This window comes from Rhineura floridana, chromosome 4 (genome assembly GCF_030035675.1).
Source record: "Rhineura floridana isolate rRhiFlo1 chromosome 4, rRhiFlo1.hap2, whole genome shotgun sequence".
In the NCBI taxonomy this organism is placed as follows: domain Eukaryota; kingdom Metazoa; phylum Chordata; class Lepidosauria; order Squamata; family Rhineuridae; genus Rhineura; species Rhineura floridana.
The window spans coordinates 79,128,358-79,146,508 of NC_084483.1; the positions used below are offsets into that span (position 1 = coordinate 79,128,358).

At 41.4% G+C, this 18,151-nt stretch overlaps 1 protein-coding gene across 4 annotated transcripts in view; it reads right to left on the reverse strand.

The window, feature by feature from the left end:
* Positions 1–18,151, reverse strand: part of ASCC3 (activating signal cointegrator 1 complex subunit 3) — a 411,273-nt gene that overhangs the window by 143,580 nt on the left and 249,542 nt on the right. For all 4 annotated transcript variants that reach the window (XM_061623428.1, XM_061623430.1, XM_061623431.1 and 1 more), the window contains 10 exons: positions 17,633–17,809; positions 15,384–15,609; positions 13,745–13,899; positions 12,926–13,024; positions 11,919–12,087; positions 8,919–9,139; positions 2,128–2,213; positions 1,345–1,511; positions 1,094–1,239; positions 875–995 (listed from right to left, as the gene is read on the reverse strand). In XM_061623428.1, the coding sequence (XP_061479412.1) occupies positions 875–995; positions 1,094–1,239; positions 1,345–1,511; positions 2,128–2,213; positions 8,919–9,139; positions 11,919–12,087; positions 12,926–13,024; positions 13,745–13,899; positions 15,384–15,609; positions 17,633–17,809 (1,567 nt within the window). The remainder of the gene's footprint in view (positions 1–874; positions 996–1,093; positions 1,240–1,344; positions 1,512–2,127; positions 2,214–8,918; positions 9,140–11,918; positions 12,088–12,925; positions 13,025–13,744; positions 13,900–15,383; positions 15,610–17,632; positions 17,810–18,151) is intronic.

Here is an 18,151-nt window from a genome sequence, read left to right on the forward strand (position 1 = left end):
CACTTCTGTAAATGGGAACCAATGCATGTACATACAATAGAGGACAACGTTTATATTGCACCTTCATACAGATACCAACATATCTATATCGTAAAGAAAGCTCGACAGCTAATGAATTTTTGTTGGTTCTGTAACAGGTGTAGCTGAACAGCTCTGGACAGATTTATTGTTCATTAGTGTTTTTCTACGATACTCCTCCTTGAGGTGTAAATAATCTGAACTGCCAAATCTGGTCTCCAGTCCCCAATCAATACTTTGTTTTTGTCATAAGGCTAATTAGATCAGCTAAAAAGTCACCTCACAACTGTCGCCTTACAATCAACAGCAGTTCACATCACAAAATTTATTTGGGGACTTCTTTTTAACTGATATAATAAATATTCCTTATGGAATATACACAGAACATGTTTCAATAAAATATGAAGGTGGTTCTTAAATCTATCCTACTTGCCAGTTTAAGAATAAAAAATTGAAAAAGGAGACATATTAGGGCACACTGAACATTTTGAAGTTTATGGTTATTGCCCTGAAATCAGAATTATGCAAGCTTAGCTTGACATTCAACTTCTGTTGACATTTTTTTAAGGCTTCCATGAGGAGAAAATCTCTCACTGAATTAATACTGAGAAAGATTTGTAAATCTTAAAATATTAACAGAAAACTTTTTTCATACTGTCAAACATGAACAGTAATTTCAATTATTCTATTTGAACCACATTTAAGTTCCACAGACATGTGTTGTGCTAGCATCTTTAATGTGCGAGGCCTAAGTCATGCGTTTTTTTAACACAAAGCAAGAAGAGACAAAGTAACACAGAATATAAATTTGTCTATTGTGTACTTGTAAAATAAAACAATGGCTTTTGCTGCATACCCTGAAATGCTGGCTTGTTCATGCTAGCCATACGAGGACAGTAGTGCTGGCCTGGGAAGCCCTGAATGTGCACTTCCAATGGAACTGGACGCACTGATGGCCTGAAGTTGAACAGTCCCATCTAAGGAGAAAACATAAATGGTAAGGTTATTTTTATTTCAAAACCAATGCCCTGTTGCTGCTCTCAAAAAACAACTGGCACTTATTATTTTTGCATACCTGATTAATATTTAGCCAATCAGCAAGATCCCTGGCATTAGCTAAAGCAGTCGACAGGCCAACAACTCTGACAGGCTTTTCTGTGTGAGACGAGATGAAGTTAGTACGAGACACAATAACTTCCAGCACAGGGCCTCTCTCATCCCCTAGAAAAGAAGGAAAGAGAACACATCAATATACTTTAAAGTTCAACTAGCAATGCCAGAGCACACTTCAATTCCAGCAATAATGATGATAAAAATGATGCTCACCTAGCAGATGGATTTCATCGATGATGAGAATGGAAACTTTTTGAACATAGCTTCTGTTCTGCCAACTTCTACTGACTCCATCCCACTTCTCTGGTGTAGTAACAATAAGATCAGCTTGGGCAATTGACTTCATATCTGGAGTCACATCCCCTGTCAACTCCACAACCCTGTAAAGGCAGTCAAATTGTTATTGTTAAGCAATATAACCCAGATTCTTACAGTATCTGTTTTGGAGGAGACAGTAGGTCCAGAACATTAACCCTTAATATAAAATGCAAATAAACACTTTGATCTCTGAATGCAAGGATGAATTCAACAATGGCATCCCTAGGTTGAAAAAATACAGGTGATCCCCATTCTAATACAGTACTCTACTGATCCATGTCCATACTGAAAAAGATCCACTGATTTCCTATTCAGTCTAGTCATTTCTAACAGAGACATGCCTAAGTATTATAAAGTGATTTCAAGGCTTATGTATTGAGATAATATTTGAACACTAATTGTATATATATATTCTTAGCTTAAGAGGATCCTGAGCTTTTAGACGCATTCCTCAGAAATTTTTTTCCAGGAATTCAATCTGAAGAATGTAGTCAAGTCCTACTTGTAAAGACAGCAGAATTCTCAAGGACAACAAATTCTGAAGAGCACCAATTTATTTGTTCATGCTATTTGCTGACAATTCTTTAGATGGAAGATGGAATGAAAGCTAACCTTTCACTGTATATTGAAACATTACAGGGTTTTTTTAAAAAAAGTTTCTATTTTTAACTGTCTTACTTTTTGCCAAGGTTTTCTTCAATTCTAATTTTCCAGTCTTCAATTCTCTCTCGCACCAGCGCTTTTAGGGGAGCAATGTACACTGCCTGGAAGACACAGGCCAAAGAAACCAGGAAGAGATGTGTAAACACATAGAATCACTATTCTAAGATTATATTATATTGCAAGTTCTTCAGAGTCAATGTGAGTGTTTAAATGAACTTTTTTAATAGTGTGTTTTCTTGCTTACATTAAGTTTCAGATTGGAATAGATGATTTGTATATTAAAAATTTATATTTTCTTCAAACCAATTACATGAACTTGAATGTCAAATCTAAGCAATAATTAATACTATTATTGCATCTCACTAGAGCAAAGAAGAGCATTATTATAATGTGATTTACATTATTAGCCATGCAAAAATATAGGAGGAAATACAGTGGCACAAACCTAGACAAAACTAAAATGGATATTCAGTGTAGCAACATCCTTACATGACCCTAATATCAAATCTTGAAGATGGCACAATTATTTAAACTAGGCGACACTGAAATAGATTGATCACATTTGAAAATGGACCATTGGTCTCACCTGAAGGGTGATTTTCATAGGAGAATGCCATCATGCTGGATTATAGCTCGTCCTATCGTCCAAAGGCAAGAATGTTTCTGAAGTCAAGACTAGGGCGTCAGGCCCCTCCCACTCTCCAGTTCATTCGCAGCGAGTCCAAAGAGATATATCTAAACATGCAGGAAAAAAGGCCAACGGGCCTAGCAGCAAGAACATAACATAATAATAGTAACATTCATAATATCTGACTCTAACCTAGCGAAAACAGTAATAGAAGTCTTGACTTCACTAGAGAATTAAAATTTAATATAATATAATATAATATAATGACGAACTGTAATATATAAGCCATCCCAAAAATTATGTAGTTATCCTCCAACTGGGAGGGTCATGATGGCATTCTCCTATGAAAATCACCCTTCAGGTCAGACCAATGGTCCATTTTCCATAGGAGGAATGCCATCATGCTGGATGTACCAAAGCAGCCCATAACCAGGAGGGACCATCCACATACTAGTCATCATTAAGAACCTGTTGCAAAACTCGTCTGCCAAATGAGGCATCGGCAGAGGCATAACGATTTATCTTATCGTTTGAGCTACAGCCGGCGAGCGTAGAGCAGTGCCTCTAAGGAAGCGTTTGATAAACGGATGTGAGGCAATAGGGGCGTCAGTGGAAGATACTGAAAGAATGGACGACAGGGTGGACGCATGTCGACGTAATGTGTTGGGTCTAAGTCCCAACATGAGGCCCCTATGAAGATATTGCAGCACTTGTTGTACTGTAGCCTTGGAAGGATCGATGTGTTGAGACTGACACCACCTGGAGAACGCTACCCAAGTATGCTGATATATACGAGTGGTGGATGGTCTTCTCGAGGTCAAAATAATGTCAATAACAGCGTCTGACAGGCCGGCCGATCTCAAATGTCCCCGTTCAAATGCCACGCTGTTAGGTTGAGCCACTTGGGGTCCTGATGTCATACTGGGCCTTGTGATAAGAGATCTGGCCTGACTGGGAGTGGCCAGGGATCCGTCACCGACAGTGCCAGGAGATCCGAGAACCACGGTCGACGGGGCCAATATGGTGCTATCAGAACCAGCTGTGCCCTCTCGCGACGTACCTTCTGCAAGGTTTTGGCTAATAGTGGTATTGGAGGGAAGGCGTATAATAGTCCCTCCGGCCACGGCAATGACAGAGCATCCACCGCTTCCGCTGTCGTGTCCAGGTATCGAGCGAAGTACCTGAGTAGCTGGCAATTGCGACTGGAAGCAAAGAGGTCGACTGAGAAGGGGCCGAATCGACGCTGGAGAAGATGGAACACAGTTGGATGAAGTTTCCATTCTCCCGGAAAGACTTGTTGTCTGCTGAGCCAGTCTGCTGTGAAATTCCAAATTCCTCTGAGATGTTCTGCTTTGAGGGATTGCAGATGTTGTTCTGCCCAGTCGAATATGATGGAAGCTAGGCTCTGTAGAGGTCTGGACCTGGTGCCTCCCTGTCTGTTTAAATGAGATTTGGCACACGTGTTGTCCGTTCGAATGAGGACATGGTCCAAGTGGAAGAGAGAATGAAAATGAAGCAGAGCTAAGTGGACAGCCTTTAGTTCCAGCCAGTTGATGTTTTGAGTTTGTTCTGCTGTGTTCCAAACTCCCTGAACGATCTGGGAGTTGCAGTGGGCTCCCCAACCCAGGAGACTGGCATCGGTGGTAATGACAGTCCGGTGGGGTTCTCTGAACGGAGTGCCTTGGGTGAGATGTTGTACCCTTGTCCACCAGCGGAAAGACAAGTGCAGTGTGGGACTCAGGGGGATTGCTCGATGGTTTGAGTTGGCAATGTCGTGTTGGAATGGCAACAGGGCCCACTGTAGCTGGCGCGTATGTGCCCGAGCCCATGGCACAATATGGATGGTGGATACCAACATTCCGAGAGCCCTGGCTAGAAGCATGACATCTGCAGAAGATTTGTGCATCAGAGACCTTGCGATGTCTGTGATAGCGGTGATGCGATCTGGGGACAGGAATACAGTCGCTTGCAGTGTGTCTAACATTGCCCCTAGATGCTGCAGGCGTTGGGTTGGTTGTAGATGGCTTTTGTCGAAGTTGACTAGCCAGCCGTGGGCCTGTAAGATATGGAGCGTGAGTGTTAGATGACAATGAGTAAGCTCCCTAGACCTTGCGCGTATTAGGAGATCGTCCAGATAGGGGTAGATATGGACCCCTTGAAGCCTGAGGTAAGCCACTAGGGTAAGTAGCACCTTGGTAAATACTCTCGGGGCAGACGAGAGTCCGAACGGCATTGCTCGATATTGGAAGTGCTGGGAGCCAAAGGCAAAACGAAGGAATTTCCTGTGGGCTGTGCAAATAGGGACATGGAGATACGCTTCCTTTAGGTCGATAGAGACAAGGAAGTCACCTTCTTGCAGGCTGTCTGTAATGGAGTGGAGGGATTCCATTTTGAACCTGCGATACTTTACAAAACGGTTAATGAACTTGAGGTTCAAAACCGCCCTCCATGAGAGATCGCGTTTGGGCACAGCAAATAGGAGGGAGTACACCCCTTCCGACCTCTCTGCATTGGGGACTGGCTCTATCGCCTCTATGTCCAAAAGGTGCTGTATCGCAGTCTGCATGATGCAGCACCTGTCTAGTGCCCTGGGACAAGGGGAAGGATGAAAATTGTTTGGAGGTATTGCCCAAAACTCAATTGCATATCCATAACAAAAGAGGTCTCTGATCCATGGGACCTGAGTCAGAGGTAGCCAAAGTTCGGCAAATAGAATCAATCTGCCCCCAACTGGTATTGCCTTAGTATTGTCTGCGTTGGCGAGACCCTCCCCTGTATGAGGACGTTGAGTAGCCTCTGCGGCCCTGGTACTGACCTCTACTGGGGAAACATCTATTCCAGCCTCCTCTGGTGGAGCGGAAGTCAAATGCTGGGAAGTCGCGGCCTCGTCCCCCGGGCCGGGTTCCCCGAAAGGGCTGAGACGTGCGATATGAAGCGAAACGCCTAAAGGGTCTGCGCTCGACGTTTTTGACGGTGGCCAAGACAGGCTTTCGAGTGTCCTTAGGGTCGACAAGCACTGCCCTTAATGCCTCTTCCCCGAAAAGTAATGAGTCTGCATAAGGTGCTCGTGAAAGATTAACTCTGGCAGTAGAGTCAGCCTGCCAGTGACGAAGCCAGAGGGTCCGTCTGGCAACGATCTGAGCCGCCAGGGCGCGTGCTGCTAGTTGATTCGCATCCAAGGTGGCGTCGGCCACGAAAGCAGCTGTTTTACGCAGTTTTAGTAGCGATCTGCGCAGGGAGGCAGGATCTGGATTGTGGTCCTCGATGAGGTCGTCTAACCACATCATCGCTGCCCTGGTGAAAATAGAGGCAGATGTGGATGCACGCATGGAAAAGGCGATGGCCTCATGGGTCTTGCGTAAAGCAAAGTCCCGTCTCCGTTCAGTGGCATCCTTTAGATGAGAGTCCCCTTCCCTCGGCAAGAGGGACCTGGAAACTAAACTGTAAATAGGCTCGTCGATGTTAGGGACAGCCAGTCTGGTAGAAAAGTCCGGGGCCAAAGGATAAAGTCTGTCCGCAATGTTATTAAATCGGCGTCCCTGTAAGGGGTGGGACCATTCGTTCTTGGCCAGTTTAGCGATGGGGTCTGGGACAGGGAGGAAGTTTTCAGCTGGCGTAGGGGATTTCAAGACCCTGGCCCCTTTTAAAGCGGGAGTGGAAGCTGCAGTTGGAGTGGATTGAAGACCAAGGGCGTTCAAGACTCTGCGCGCCAGGGGCTGGTAATCTGAAGAGTCGAAGAGGCGATAGGAGGTTTCTGGCTCTGGTTCCGAATGGTCACTCCACTCGTCCGCTTGGTCTTGCAGCGCGAATGCGGACTCTGCATCAAAAGAGGCGTCATCAACGAACCTGCCCCTGGTAACGTCAAATGGGTCTGGAGAACCTGATGGGTTTGTCTCACTGTGTACACTTTGAACCCCGCTGTGTTGAGGGATAGCGGGAGGTTGTGAAGATGATTGACTCTGAGTAAAAAAGGACAGCATGCCCTGAAGTTGTGAAATGAACTCGTGGGAAAGCTGTAGTCCCGGAGATGTAGATGGTTGCTCTTGGATAGGCGGAACTGTAGACGGCCCCACAGGAAGTGAAGAAGAGCAAGCTCTGGGTTGGCTGGACGTTGGCTGTACAGGAAATCCAGGAAAGTCCTCCTCATCAGAGGAAGCCGCAGGAGAATGAAAGAGAGTAGTTAACTGTGCATGATTTGAGTCCTCTGGCACTGGAACAGAGACATAGTGGGGCCGCTTGATTGTGCTGTGGCTAAGATGTTTGGTTTTGGCAACCGCTTTAGAGTGCTTATGTTTGACCGCCTTAGGACGTTTAGGCTTGGTCATCTGGTTTGTCACAGGCTGTTGTATCGGCTTGGTTGCCTGGGTTGTCTCTGGCTGTTCTGCCATCATATAGATAATAAGGGTAGCTGTACACGGCACACGACTGGGGCAGAATGCACAGACCCGGGCAGGCACAGTACACGGCACACGACTGGGGCAGAATGCACTGGCAGATGGCAAAGTACACTGCCACGATGGGGCAGAATGTACGCTATGAACAGTCTTAGAACATGCACAGTACACGGCACACGACTGGGGCAGAATGCACTGGCTGATGGTAGGTACACTGACACGATGGAGGAAAGGTGATATTGCACAACTTGCACAGTATAGTCCAAATAGCTTTGTATATTTTCAATAGTCTTGCGCACTAACGGGTGGCCTGGTGCACTGTTATGGCAGTATTAGTAAATTTGATGAAAAGTCACATGTGCACAGTAGTTGTAGTGATTGTAGAAAGCCACAGTAACCCAGTGGTTGCCAGGGTCAGCCTCAGAGATGGGGTTGGTAAAGGAACTTATGTAGAGGTAAAAATCCTATCTGCAGCACATAAACAGGGAGCAGATCACACAGAGGGAGCTGACAAGAACCTGGGCTCTGCAAACCCCAACCCGTGAAGGAAAAAAATCCCCTTTTGTAATACTAGTGGGTTCTCAAAAGGGATGGGAAAAAACGGCCACTAAAACGGCGCCCGTAAAAAGAGCAGGAAAATTCGAACAAAAATGATGGATACTTTGCCCAGCAACAACCGTTGTATGAAGAAATGAGCAAGGTGGGAAAAATTTTTAACTGTAAAAATGGAACCGCCCACGGTAGAAATACAGCCGCAGGACTAAGAAGGTAATCGCGGCTGAAAAAATTAGCCTGGAAAAAGACTTCGTGAAGGAGGCAGGACAGCTAGCGGACTTCCCGAAGCCGAAGAGAATCGGCCAACAGGCAAGCCGCAGCCGCGGGCTGAAGGGACTGACTCCGCAAGGAACCAAGCGCCGCGGATGATCGAGAGAGACAAGGCAGCCCAAACAAGAGAAAGCTAAAAAGGGGAAGGCAAAGAGCCGCAGACATCGACTCCTGATGGGCGAATGAAGCACCGCCCGTAAAAATGAATGACGAAGGGAGCCGCAGCCGCAGGCTCCTGATCGTCAAGGCACAAGGGGAAATGGCAAAAAGGACCGGAGAAAATAAAGTACGAAAGAAGCCGCAGCCGCAGGCTCCTAATCGTCAGGGCACAAAAGGAGGATCGGTAGAACAAAAAAAAAAAGGGGGGGCGGAGGATGCCACCGCAGCTCCTGGCCCCGCTGAGGAAAGAGACCGCAGCCGCGGTCTCTGTAGTTTGGGAGTAAAAAACACACCCCCGGGAAAACGAGAAATTGACAAGGAAATTGACACACAACACACAAACCGTGGTAAGGGATGAGACAAAGGGAAGGAACGAGACGAAACAACGTACACAAAACTCCACCCTCTATCACACAAAGACAAAAAACTTATCTAGTCACTAGCTAAAGATCTTGCAGGGACGAAAGGCAAGAATGAACTGGAGAGTGGGAGGGGCCTGACGCCCTAGTCTTGACTTCAGAAACATTCTTGCCTTTGGATGATAGGACGAGCTATAATCCAGCATGATGGCATTCCTCCTATGGAAAATGCAAATATATGGTGGTATCCAACAAAGGAGATCTGTTAGTGCATTTCTGTTTGTGTAACAAAACTTTTCCTCCATCTTCTCTCCTCCCGCACCCATGTCCTTCTCAGATCTGCTCCAGAGGGTCCTGTCTATTCACCTCACAAGTTCAGGACTTATAAAAAGCAGAACGCAGAAAGTGAACATTTTGCAGGGAGATAACTGTTTTGCAAACCTTTGATGTAGGATAGTTGTTGAAAATTCTAAAGATAGCCAATTCTGCTGCAACTGTCTTTCCAGAGCCAGTGGGAGCTCCAAGAAGAACATTACAATCTGTGTGATACAACGTATGGAATATCTGGGTCTGAATTGGGTTGAAATGAGTGAATTTGTATAGGGCTTCATACTCAGGATGTGCCAAAGCTGTGATAGGTAAAGGCTGGAGATCCAGTAATTCTAAAAATTGAAGAAGAAGAATGAGTGTATGCTAAATGTGCAATAATGAACAACATATTATTTCTAATGCCAGCACTGAAAACTGTGGAAAACACAACATATAGGAACTCATACTATTAAATAGCATATATTCTGGCAAATTTTATTCTACAATATACAACTTCAGCTTCAATGAGACTAACTAAAATGTTGGTGTGTACATTTCAACACCAGATATTAAAGATGCTAAGCATTTCTCTGGTGTTCACCTTGCCTTTTCAAACCTACTGAAATTAGATCAAAATCTGCCATATCAAAGCAAACTATCATTGATGAGGAAAAACAAAAATAAATCAGGTTGGAAAACACTGTGGCCTTGAAAAAACAAGTGTCTGCTTATACAGTAGTAGTTCTACTGAGAGGAAAGTCTAGAAAGAAAGCTGCAATCAGGGGGATTCACAAATAGACATAACCCAAGAATAAGCACGATGACATTTGTTTATTACGTTTGTGTCCCTCCTTTCTTCCAAAGGAGCCCCAGTCAGCAAACAAGAGACAAAACAATAAAAACATCTTAAAAACAATTCCAATAGAGATGCAGACTGGGAAAAATCTCAACTAAAAAGGCTTGTTGGAAGACCAAGGTCTTCAGTAGGCACTGAAAAGACAACAGAGATGGTGCCTGTCTAATATTTAAGGGGAGGGAATTCCAAAGGGTAGGTGCCACAACACTAAAGGCCCAATTCCTCTATTGTGCAGAACGGACCTCCTGATAAGATGGTATCTGCAGGAGGCCCTCATATGCAGAGTGCAGTGAATGACTGGATATATAAGGAGTGAGCCAATCAGATTTAATCTGATTTAGTAGTTCAAGTGTTTATGCCAGAATTGTACCCAATAGATACATGAATAGAAGGCAGATCACACAATTGTTATTTCTCTTGTCCTCCTCCCCACTACAAACCCCTGTATTCCTGAAAACTCTCTGAAGAGGGTTGGTGGGGGAACTGAACAGTGGGGGCTGTGTCATATGGGGCTATAATAGAAGGGGGGAATTGCCTAAAACAGGGTGGAGGGATCTTGCTCTAGCAACGCTCCACAATGTTCTGGCAGGTCTCCCAAAGTTTCCAATCTTCTGTTCAGGGCCCCACTGAAGGAGAGGGGATGAGGAACCATGAGCCTGAAGCTCACTTACTTAATGTCCAAATAAGGCCATTATGTACTAAGCCTGAAAATGATACAAAGAGGACAGCAGATTTCCTATGCTTGGACCTCTAAAATCTATTCACACAGACAGGCTTGAATTATGTTAATATGAAAGATGTTCCAAATGGCAAGGTATTTGTTTGAGGTGAAGGACTGACACTGTGGTATCACAGTGAAAACTGAGTTTCTTTACAATGAGGCAAAACAAGCAAAATCTGTTACCCTCATAAGTCTGACTGGATCTTAACACCTAATGAGAAAAATAATGCTTCAAAAGAATGGACCCATTCTATAAACAGAGGTCAACCTGGGACTATAATGTCAGCTCAAGTTTGTTAACTTTATTGCAAACAGTGCAGAAATGACACATAACCACAGGAAATTACATTGGTTGAACAGGATAGCCTATATTCCTGAAATACATTTTAAAAATGTAATTAGAAATTCAAGGAAAAAAACAGTTTTTTAGCAAAATATTCGGGAGGTAGAGTTGGTTTGGGCCTATTAAATTAGTGGGGACTTGCATCAATTCTGTTACACAGATGCTTTCTTTGAAGTTATGTTTGGCTCAAGATCTCAGTGCCCCTTTTAGAATGCTTTACAGTAAGGTATGGATAGAGAGCCATAAAATTTGCTGAGGCCACAAGACTTAATATTCTTAACATACTTTTCATAGATACTTCAGAACTCTTTCATGATTCCCGCTAATGCTGCAATTTCTTGGGATCTGTCAGAGGGAGAAAAGGCCTTTTCTTGATCTTTGTCTAGCAGGACCTCTGTACACTTCATTGTTTCCGAGGAACCAGATGGGAATGGCAGTCAATTACCATAAATCCTGGTCCCCTATCTGCTGATGTGTAAATATCTTTTTGTTTCTTCTGAATAGTACTCATTGATCAATCAATTAGATAAATAGGGTACACATGTTTAGCCAGACAGCTTAGGTACAGCACAACAATGGCTAAACACCTCACATGTACATATGAATTTACACATATAAAAACAGGGAGCTGTTGGCTCCAGACATGTACATTTCTGAATGCGTTTAGTATGCTGAATTTTAAAAAAGACAGGGATGACAAAAAACGTCTATAATAACAGGCACACTGATGTTATAGCTCTTCAGTGAAGCTAGAAGCAAACAGTCTAATAAGCCAACAGTTTTTAATTTCATGACTCAGTAATGTGGAAATTGAAGAAAATAGTGTGAAAACAGTGCCCTGTGAGTTCACAGATAAAACAAATAATATAGTTAATAAAAATTAGTAGCTTTTTCTTTTCAAGACAAAGTATCTCTTTTACTAATGGCACAAAAGGCTGATAATTCCACTTTTAGAGTTCAGTTCAGAGTCATTTAGGAAAAATGCTGTAATGTATAAGCCAATTTGCTATGGTCAAGTGAGAACTTCCAAAAGTTCACAAAAAACTGGTGAACATATCTCACTGTTGTGAATGAGTAAGGAAAACATAATCTAACAAGAAGAAGGGGAGAAAGAAAACTGCTGTGTTGCATATAATCATTTTAGGACATAATTTCTTAGGAATCAAGAGGATTTGTAATTGTGTAGGAATGCACCTCTCATTAGGTTGTTACCTGTATGAGGTGGGTGTCTTTCTGGCAGAATCAGATGCTGAAAATTGATAATACATACAGCCTCAGCTCCTAACCATCTGTCAGACACAGCCCGGATATAATATTGGGATGGTAGTGGTTCAAAAATTGGGATTGTGAAAACCAACAGTTGAATTTCTTTTGCAATGACCTATGGTAAATACAATATATTATATACAATTTATTTTCATACATATTTGTATACCGCTATTTCATTTTAAGAAAAAATCAAAGATGTTTACAACAAATAAAAATTGTATCACAAAAACCATTGAAAATGCAGTAAAAGCAAGGTCAACCCTTGCAAAGAGACATCTGCATAAGCCTGGTGGAACAGAAAGGTTTTCAGCAGGCATTTAAAGGTTAAAACAGGAGGAACCTGCTGAATCTCTGTTGGCAGAACATTCCAGAGAACTGGGCTGATAACACTGATAAAACAATAATTGCTCTCCAGATGGCAGAAATAGTGTTACTCTATTTTCTTATGTAAGTGCAACAAATGAAATACATGTAAACAAACAAGTTTATTATATTTGTGTATATTTATAAAACACACAGTAAGTTGGAAGAGAACCAATTTCTTTCGTTCTGTTCTTTGGGCTTCAGAGTCTGATCTTGTCCTAAATGATTTAACATAATAGGATTGGGCTCCTGCTTATTAAGTGATTTCTTCTGCTGGAACTGTAGCTAGTAATAATCTGTATTGACATCTGTAATATCAGGAAACATCACATATTTGATTTTTCATCTGAAAGTAATTGTTCGTTCAGTCACAAAAGAAAGGCAAATCCTTTATTTTTAAAGTGATGCCAGTGAATGATCATGTAGAAAGGCAATTTTAGCAAGTGAAAGTGAAAACAAAATCCAGATAGATACTGGATACCTAATAAAAGTGTCTTACAACATTTATATTATATTGATGTTTACGGAAGTCTATCCTACCGCTTTAAATGATACGCGATTTACACTGTTGTGCAAGATACATTTACCTGTTTTTTTTGAATAATAAAATATTCTGAATGGTAAATGTGATCATTGGTAGGGTCTTCCACCCAAATCCACCAGGGCTCTCCACCTGTTCCATGTACCTGAGAGACAAAGAAAGCCACACTTATTAAAATACTTTAGCTCTGCCCAGACTTTCAATCCATACATTAAAACAAATTGGTGGATGTGTTATGTTGGCAGATAAAAAATGTTGGTAAAATGTCTCCAAATACCACTGTGGTTAACATTAGCGAGATATAGTTGAACCTATTCAGTGTGGACAGGCATGGCTTCACCTACTACTTAGATGTCCTCATGCATGTAGGCTTTTTACAAAAAACTGTGCTTTGTAGTATTTGTTTAGAGATGATGCAATGTTACATTTCCCTGGATTCACAGGACTGGTTAAAATTTACATTATGTGCTTGGTAAGATTAAGTGTAATAGATGCTAACTATAACTATAGGTATGTAAAATGTACTGCCTTCAAGTCAATTACGACATATGGCGACCCTATGAATAGGGTTTTCATGAGGCTGAGAGGCAGTGACTGGCCCAAGGTCACCCAGTGAGCTTCATGGCTATGTGGGGAGTCGAACCCTAGCTATAGGTATAACTTCACCTCCAATATACTTCTGATCTTACTGTGCTGAGTTATAGTAGATTTATATACTATTATTTAGCCTTCAAAATCATCTGAAGGCTTGGGACAGATGAGGACAGTGATTTTATTTTTTTCACGTTAATTTGTAGTTCCTTGAGTCAGATCTACTCAAGTCATTCAGCACATTCTCCAGGGTTTACATTCTAGGCATTTTTACCTGATCGTTCCACTTGAAATCAGAAGTGATGTTCAGCTTAACTCTCAGTACCGTACGTGTAATTGGCTGGATGGTTGCTTCCATTGTAATTGAGGGAATTTGTTGGACACACTGTTTGACCTTTAATCCAATATTCACATGGTGGAGCATGTGACCTGCAAAGTAAATAGAAAGCTTGAAACAAATTTGCATTTACCAAAAGTCTAAGGGAAGTGGTGGGAAAAGGAGGTAATCACACAATAAACTGTTAAATTAGTCCAAAGAGAGCAATGCTGCTTGTTTGTTGTTTCATGATAAATGAACTGACTTTCTATGGATTTAAATTAGTATTTTATAGCTCCTTAAACTATTTTAAAAATATATTCTAATGGGTTAAGTGACTATTACGAATTTACACCACTTAAAATAACTGTTTCAACCTCTTCACCTCCACACCACCATTACTTTTTGACCTGGACTTAAGATCCATACGGTACCTTTACCAACCATGAAATTTAACCTTATTTATTGAAAGACAGTCTTTTTGTTTTGCACTTTTGCAATCCTGAGATATATTGTGTTTCATGCTGGAAAGAACAGAAACTTCTTGGAGGACATGAGTAAAAAATTCACACTTTCAGTAAAGCAGGGATCTTTTGGAAGATGCATTGAAAAATGTTAATTTATCATAACATTCACTGAGATAAGACATTAGATTTGTGTGTATTAACTTACTATAGTACACTGCCCAGTCTTTATGGATTGCAGGGTTCTCACAGGCAAATTGCCAGGATGAAAGCTGATTTATATTAAATAAAACCATTGGTCCATCTATCCCAATATTATTAATTTTGTCAATAGGGCAATGCCCAGCTACCCAGTTATTTTGAGATTAAAGGATTGGACCTGGGATCTTCTGCATGCAAAACATGTACTCTATCACTAGTTTAGGATGGAAAAGGAATAACCTTTAGGGCAGGAGTCGCTAAGCCATGGCCATCCAAATGTTGTTGGACTCCCATCAGCCTCAGCTGGTATGACCAATAGTCAGAGAAGAAGGGAATTTCAGTCCAGCAACAGCTGGAGTGTCACAGCTTAATCATCCCTGTTTTATATTTAGGGAATTTAGAGAGATATATAGCACTGAGGTCAGGTCAAGCTGTTTAGTGCTAACATGAAGATTCTGAACTCTGAGGGACTAGGGGCTTTTATTTTTAAAAATAAGAGTACTGGAAAATGGCAGTGTTGGATTTTGTTAATTATCTCATGAGGGGAATGGGGGAAGGGGTGTAGCTCAGTGGTAGAACACCTGCATGCAAAGGTCCCAGGCTTAGTTCTTGGTAGGGCCAGGCAACATCCCTTTCTGAAATCCAGGAGACCTACTGCCAATCAGTATAAACTATACTGAGCTAGATGGACCAGTGGTGTCACTTGGTTTAAGGTAGCTTCCTATGTTTCTAAGAACAAAGCAGTGTGTACATGAGTCAATATAAATTTAGGTTGTGAGCATTTGTTACAGAGAAGTCTTTTCAATAGTCTAAAATTACTATCCCAAAGTCCTTGGCTAAGAGCATGATCTAAATAAAAGCAAAACTAAAAAACAGAAGTAAGAGTTCAATCCAGTTCAGATGCACTGACTTGGCTTCTCCCTATCACTTACCTATTTCATCTTTCCTCATGTCCTTCAGCTTATCAATTGTGAGATTCTTTTGTTCCAGTTTGAAAAGGACAGATGGCGGAAGGGTTGAGAATTGTCGCAAAGGGCTGACCCAACCCCACAATCTCTTGTCAATAACTTTGCTGAGATTCAGTAGTCGGTATGTCATTGCAGGCCAGCGTTTTCGAAGAGCTATTTCAAAAAGGGCCCGGACGATACGTGCTGCATTCTGCAGAACAAATGTTAGGTGATCAATTGTATTGTTATGTCTTTTCTTTATTCACTATGGTACATATGTTCCAAACAGAATGGCACAACTATAGATGGCATTTATATACCGTCTTTCTGCCAAGCACCCAAGATGGTTTCTAATTTAAAATATTAAAATGACCAAATGATGTTCTCAGGCCAACTTCAGGAGTTGAAGGCACTAGCTCCCTGGCAAGGGGATAAAGGCCTTTCTTACATAGCCCCAGGGAAGTTGAAGCTGCCCTAACAGTTCCCTCAGGATGGGTCTCATTAAGATCTTTCTTTGTTATGATAACCAAATTATGAAGTTTCCTCTTGAGAGATCCAGCTGGTAGCTTCATTTTACAGTGTACAACATCAGCTGAAGTCTATTTTGTTTTGTAAGGCATTTGCAGACACTGGCAAGGTAGTTTTAAATTTTTGTTTTTTTAACTGCTGCTTTATCATGCTATCTATACTACCATATTATTGTATTTTGGTTATTTATTTAGTGTGGTTGTACATCACATTGGACACTCAAATATTTTGAACAGAAAATATTTCAGGAAACAAAGATAATAAAGCTTTCACATAAAGTATTTTGGCTTTACAGCAAGGATTTTAAACCAGTTTTTCAAAACCTTTCCTGATGGTAATTATAATCTACCATTTCCCTTGCAGTTTTCCTTTGCAACCACAGAAGGGAGTGTTGGGTGTATTCTAGGACTGATTGTTCTTTTGTGTGTGACAATGCTCAGGGCCAACAGGTATTCTGGACCAAGGAAAGATGCCCCATAGTGCTGTGCGACACTTCAGGGTTTCATGGCAGATACACAGAACTCATCAACACAAAATCAGTGGGAAAAGGATCCCTTGTGATAATCAGACGATCCAATCAGGGCTCATACACACCATGCCAAAATTTGGCCTATGCATCAACCTTCATTGGATCCTTCAATCCTGGCTCAATTTGCTCAGCAACCCAGTGGAATAAGGGGAAAAGCATGACCATAAACTCAAACTGTAACTGAAACAAATACAGTTTTATTGATGTACACTGCTTAAAAAAACATTTAATCATAGAAAATAAAACAAAGACAACTTAAAGCAACATTGAAAATATCTTAAAGCAATGTAATATATATTTGCATAAGCTTAATTAAAGGTTAATGATGAAATGAACTAACAATAAAATAAAAATATGACCTAGTAGTATTGAAAAGATTATAGACAGTATTAATAAAGCAAACATTCTAGATGCCTGATTATATTTTACACCTAACCCTCCAGCCTCACTACTCTGTGTTTTAGCTCCAAACTCTCTAGCATATTAGACCAAGAAAAATTAAGAAAGATGTTTTATTTCTTTTGTAAGTCTAAGATATTTAACAAAGATTTCTAATGAACTTGGACATAGGCAGGAACATCTTTTATATTAATCAGCAAACTGGATCAGGAGGTGGAAATTATCCAATAAACTCTACACGAATTTCAGTGAGTGTGGGTGGACCCCGATAACATGTAATCATACACAGACTATGAATTACCATAATCTGTCTGGGTGGGCAAAAATGAGTAAATGGGCCCTTGCTTCTTCAGTGATTTTCCATCCAGTGCCCTTTCACACACTTTAGCTCGCCAACATGCCAAAACATTCTGTCATTGTTTTGACTTAGTCACTTGCCACCTACTCTTATCAGAACACCAACGCTTCTCATTCTGCTAGCATACAGAATTTTAAGTGGTACAGAGGTGCAAGCAGCTTTTGCCCAGGAAAAAAACAACAGAGCTGGCATATTTCATCCATTTTTTTTGTCATGGTTGTCTGATCTCCCGACTGCATGCCATAGTTGTAGGCATGTGTAGACCTAACAAGGACCAAACTAACATCATATGTGTGTGTGTATATATATATTGCATAACAAATGTGTATGAACTTGGAACACATGGACTTAAGTTTTCTGTGTGACTGGGTTAAGTCTTTGTTGGAGAAATGAATGATACACACACTCTCTCTCTCTTACCTGTGCAACATAAGCAGAATCTGAAATAAGGGAAAAGCTGTCCATCTCTCCTCGGCTAACATATGTTTGCAGAAGGATATTTATTTTCCCATAACTGTTCTCTACACCACCAGGAGCGGGTAGTTCACAGACATCACTCAGCAAGGCTTCTAGTTCCTCTATTTCTTCTTCTCTCACCTGAAATACAAATTAATAGACTTTGAAAAGACTGGTGCAACTTGTTAAATCTTCTACATGAAAATTAAATGTCAATTATCTCTCAATGAATGTGTTTTTAAACAGTCTACAGTTTCTGGAAAACAACTCTCCCAGCACTGTACTTAATAGAACCTAATTGAAACTATCTTAATAATGACACAATTGCATTTCATTATGCATCACCTTTTATTAAGGTTGCCATTGACACATAAAAATGTGATATGCCTCAAAAATTAAGTCTTCTGACTGTACCATACTCAACCTGATGAGATTTCCCTTTTTATTTGACTGGAGTATGACCTCTGTCCTTTTGGATTAAGG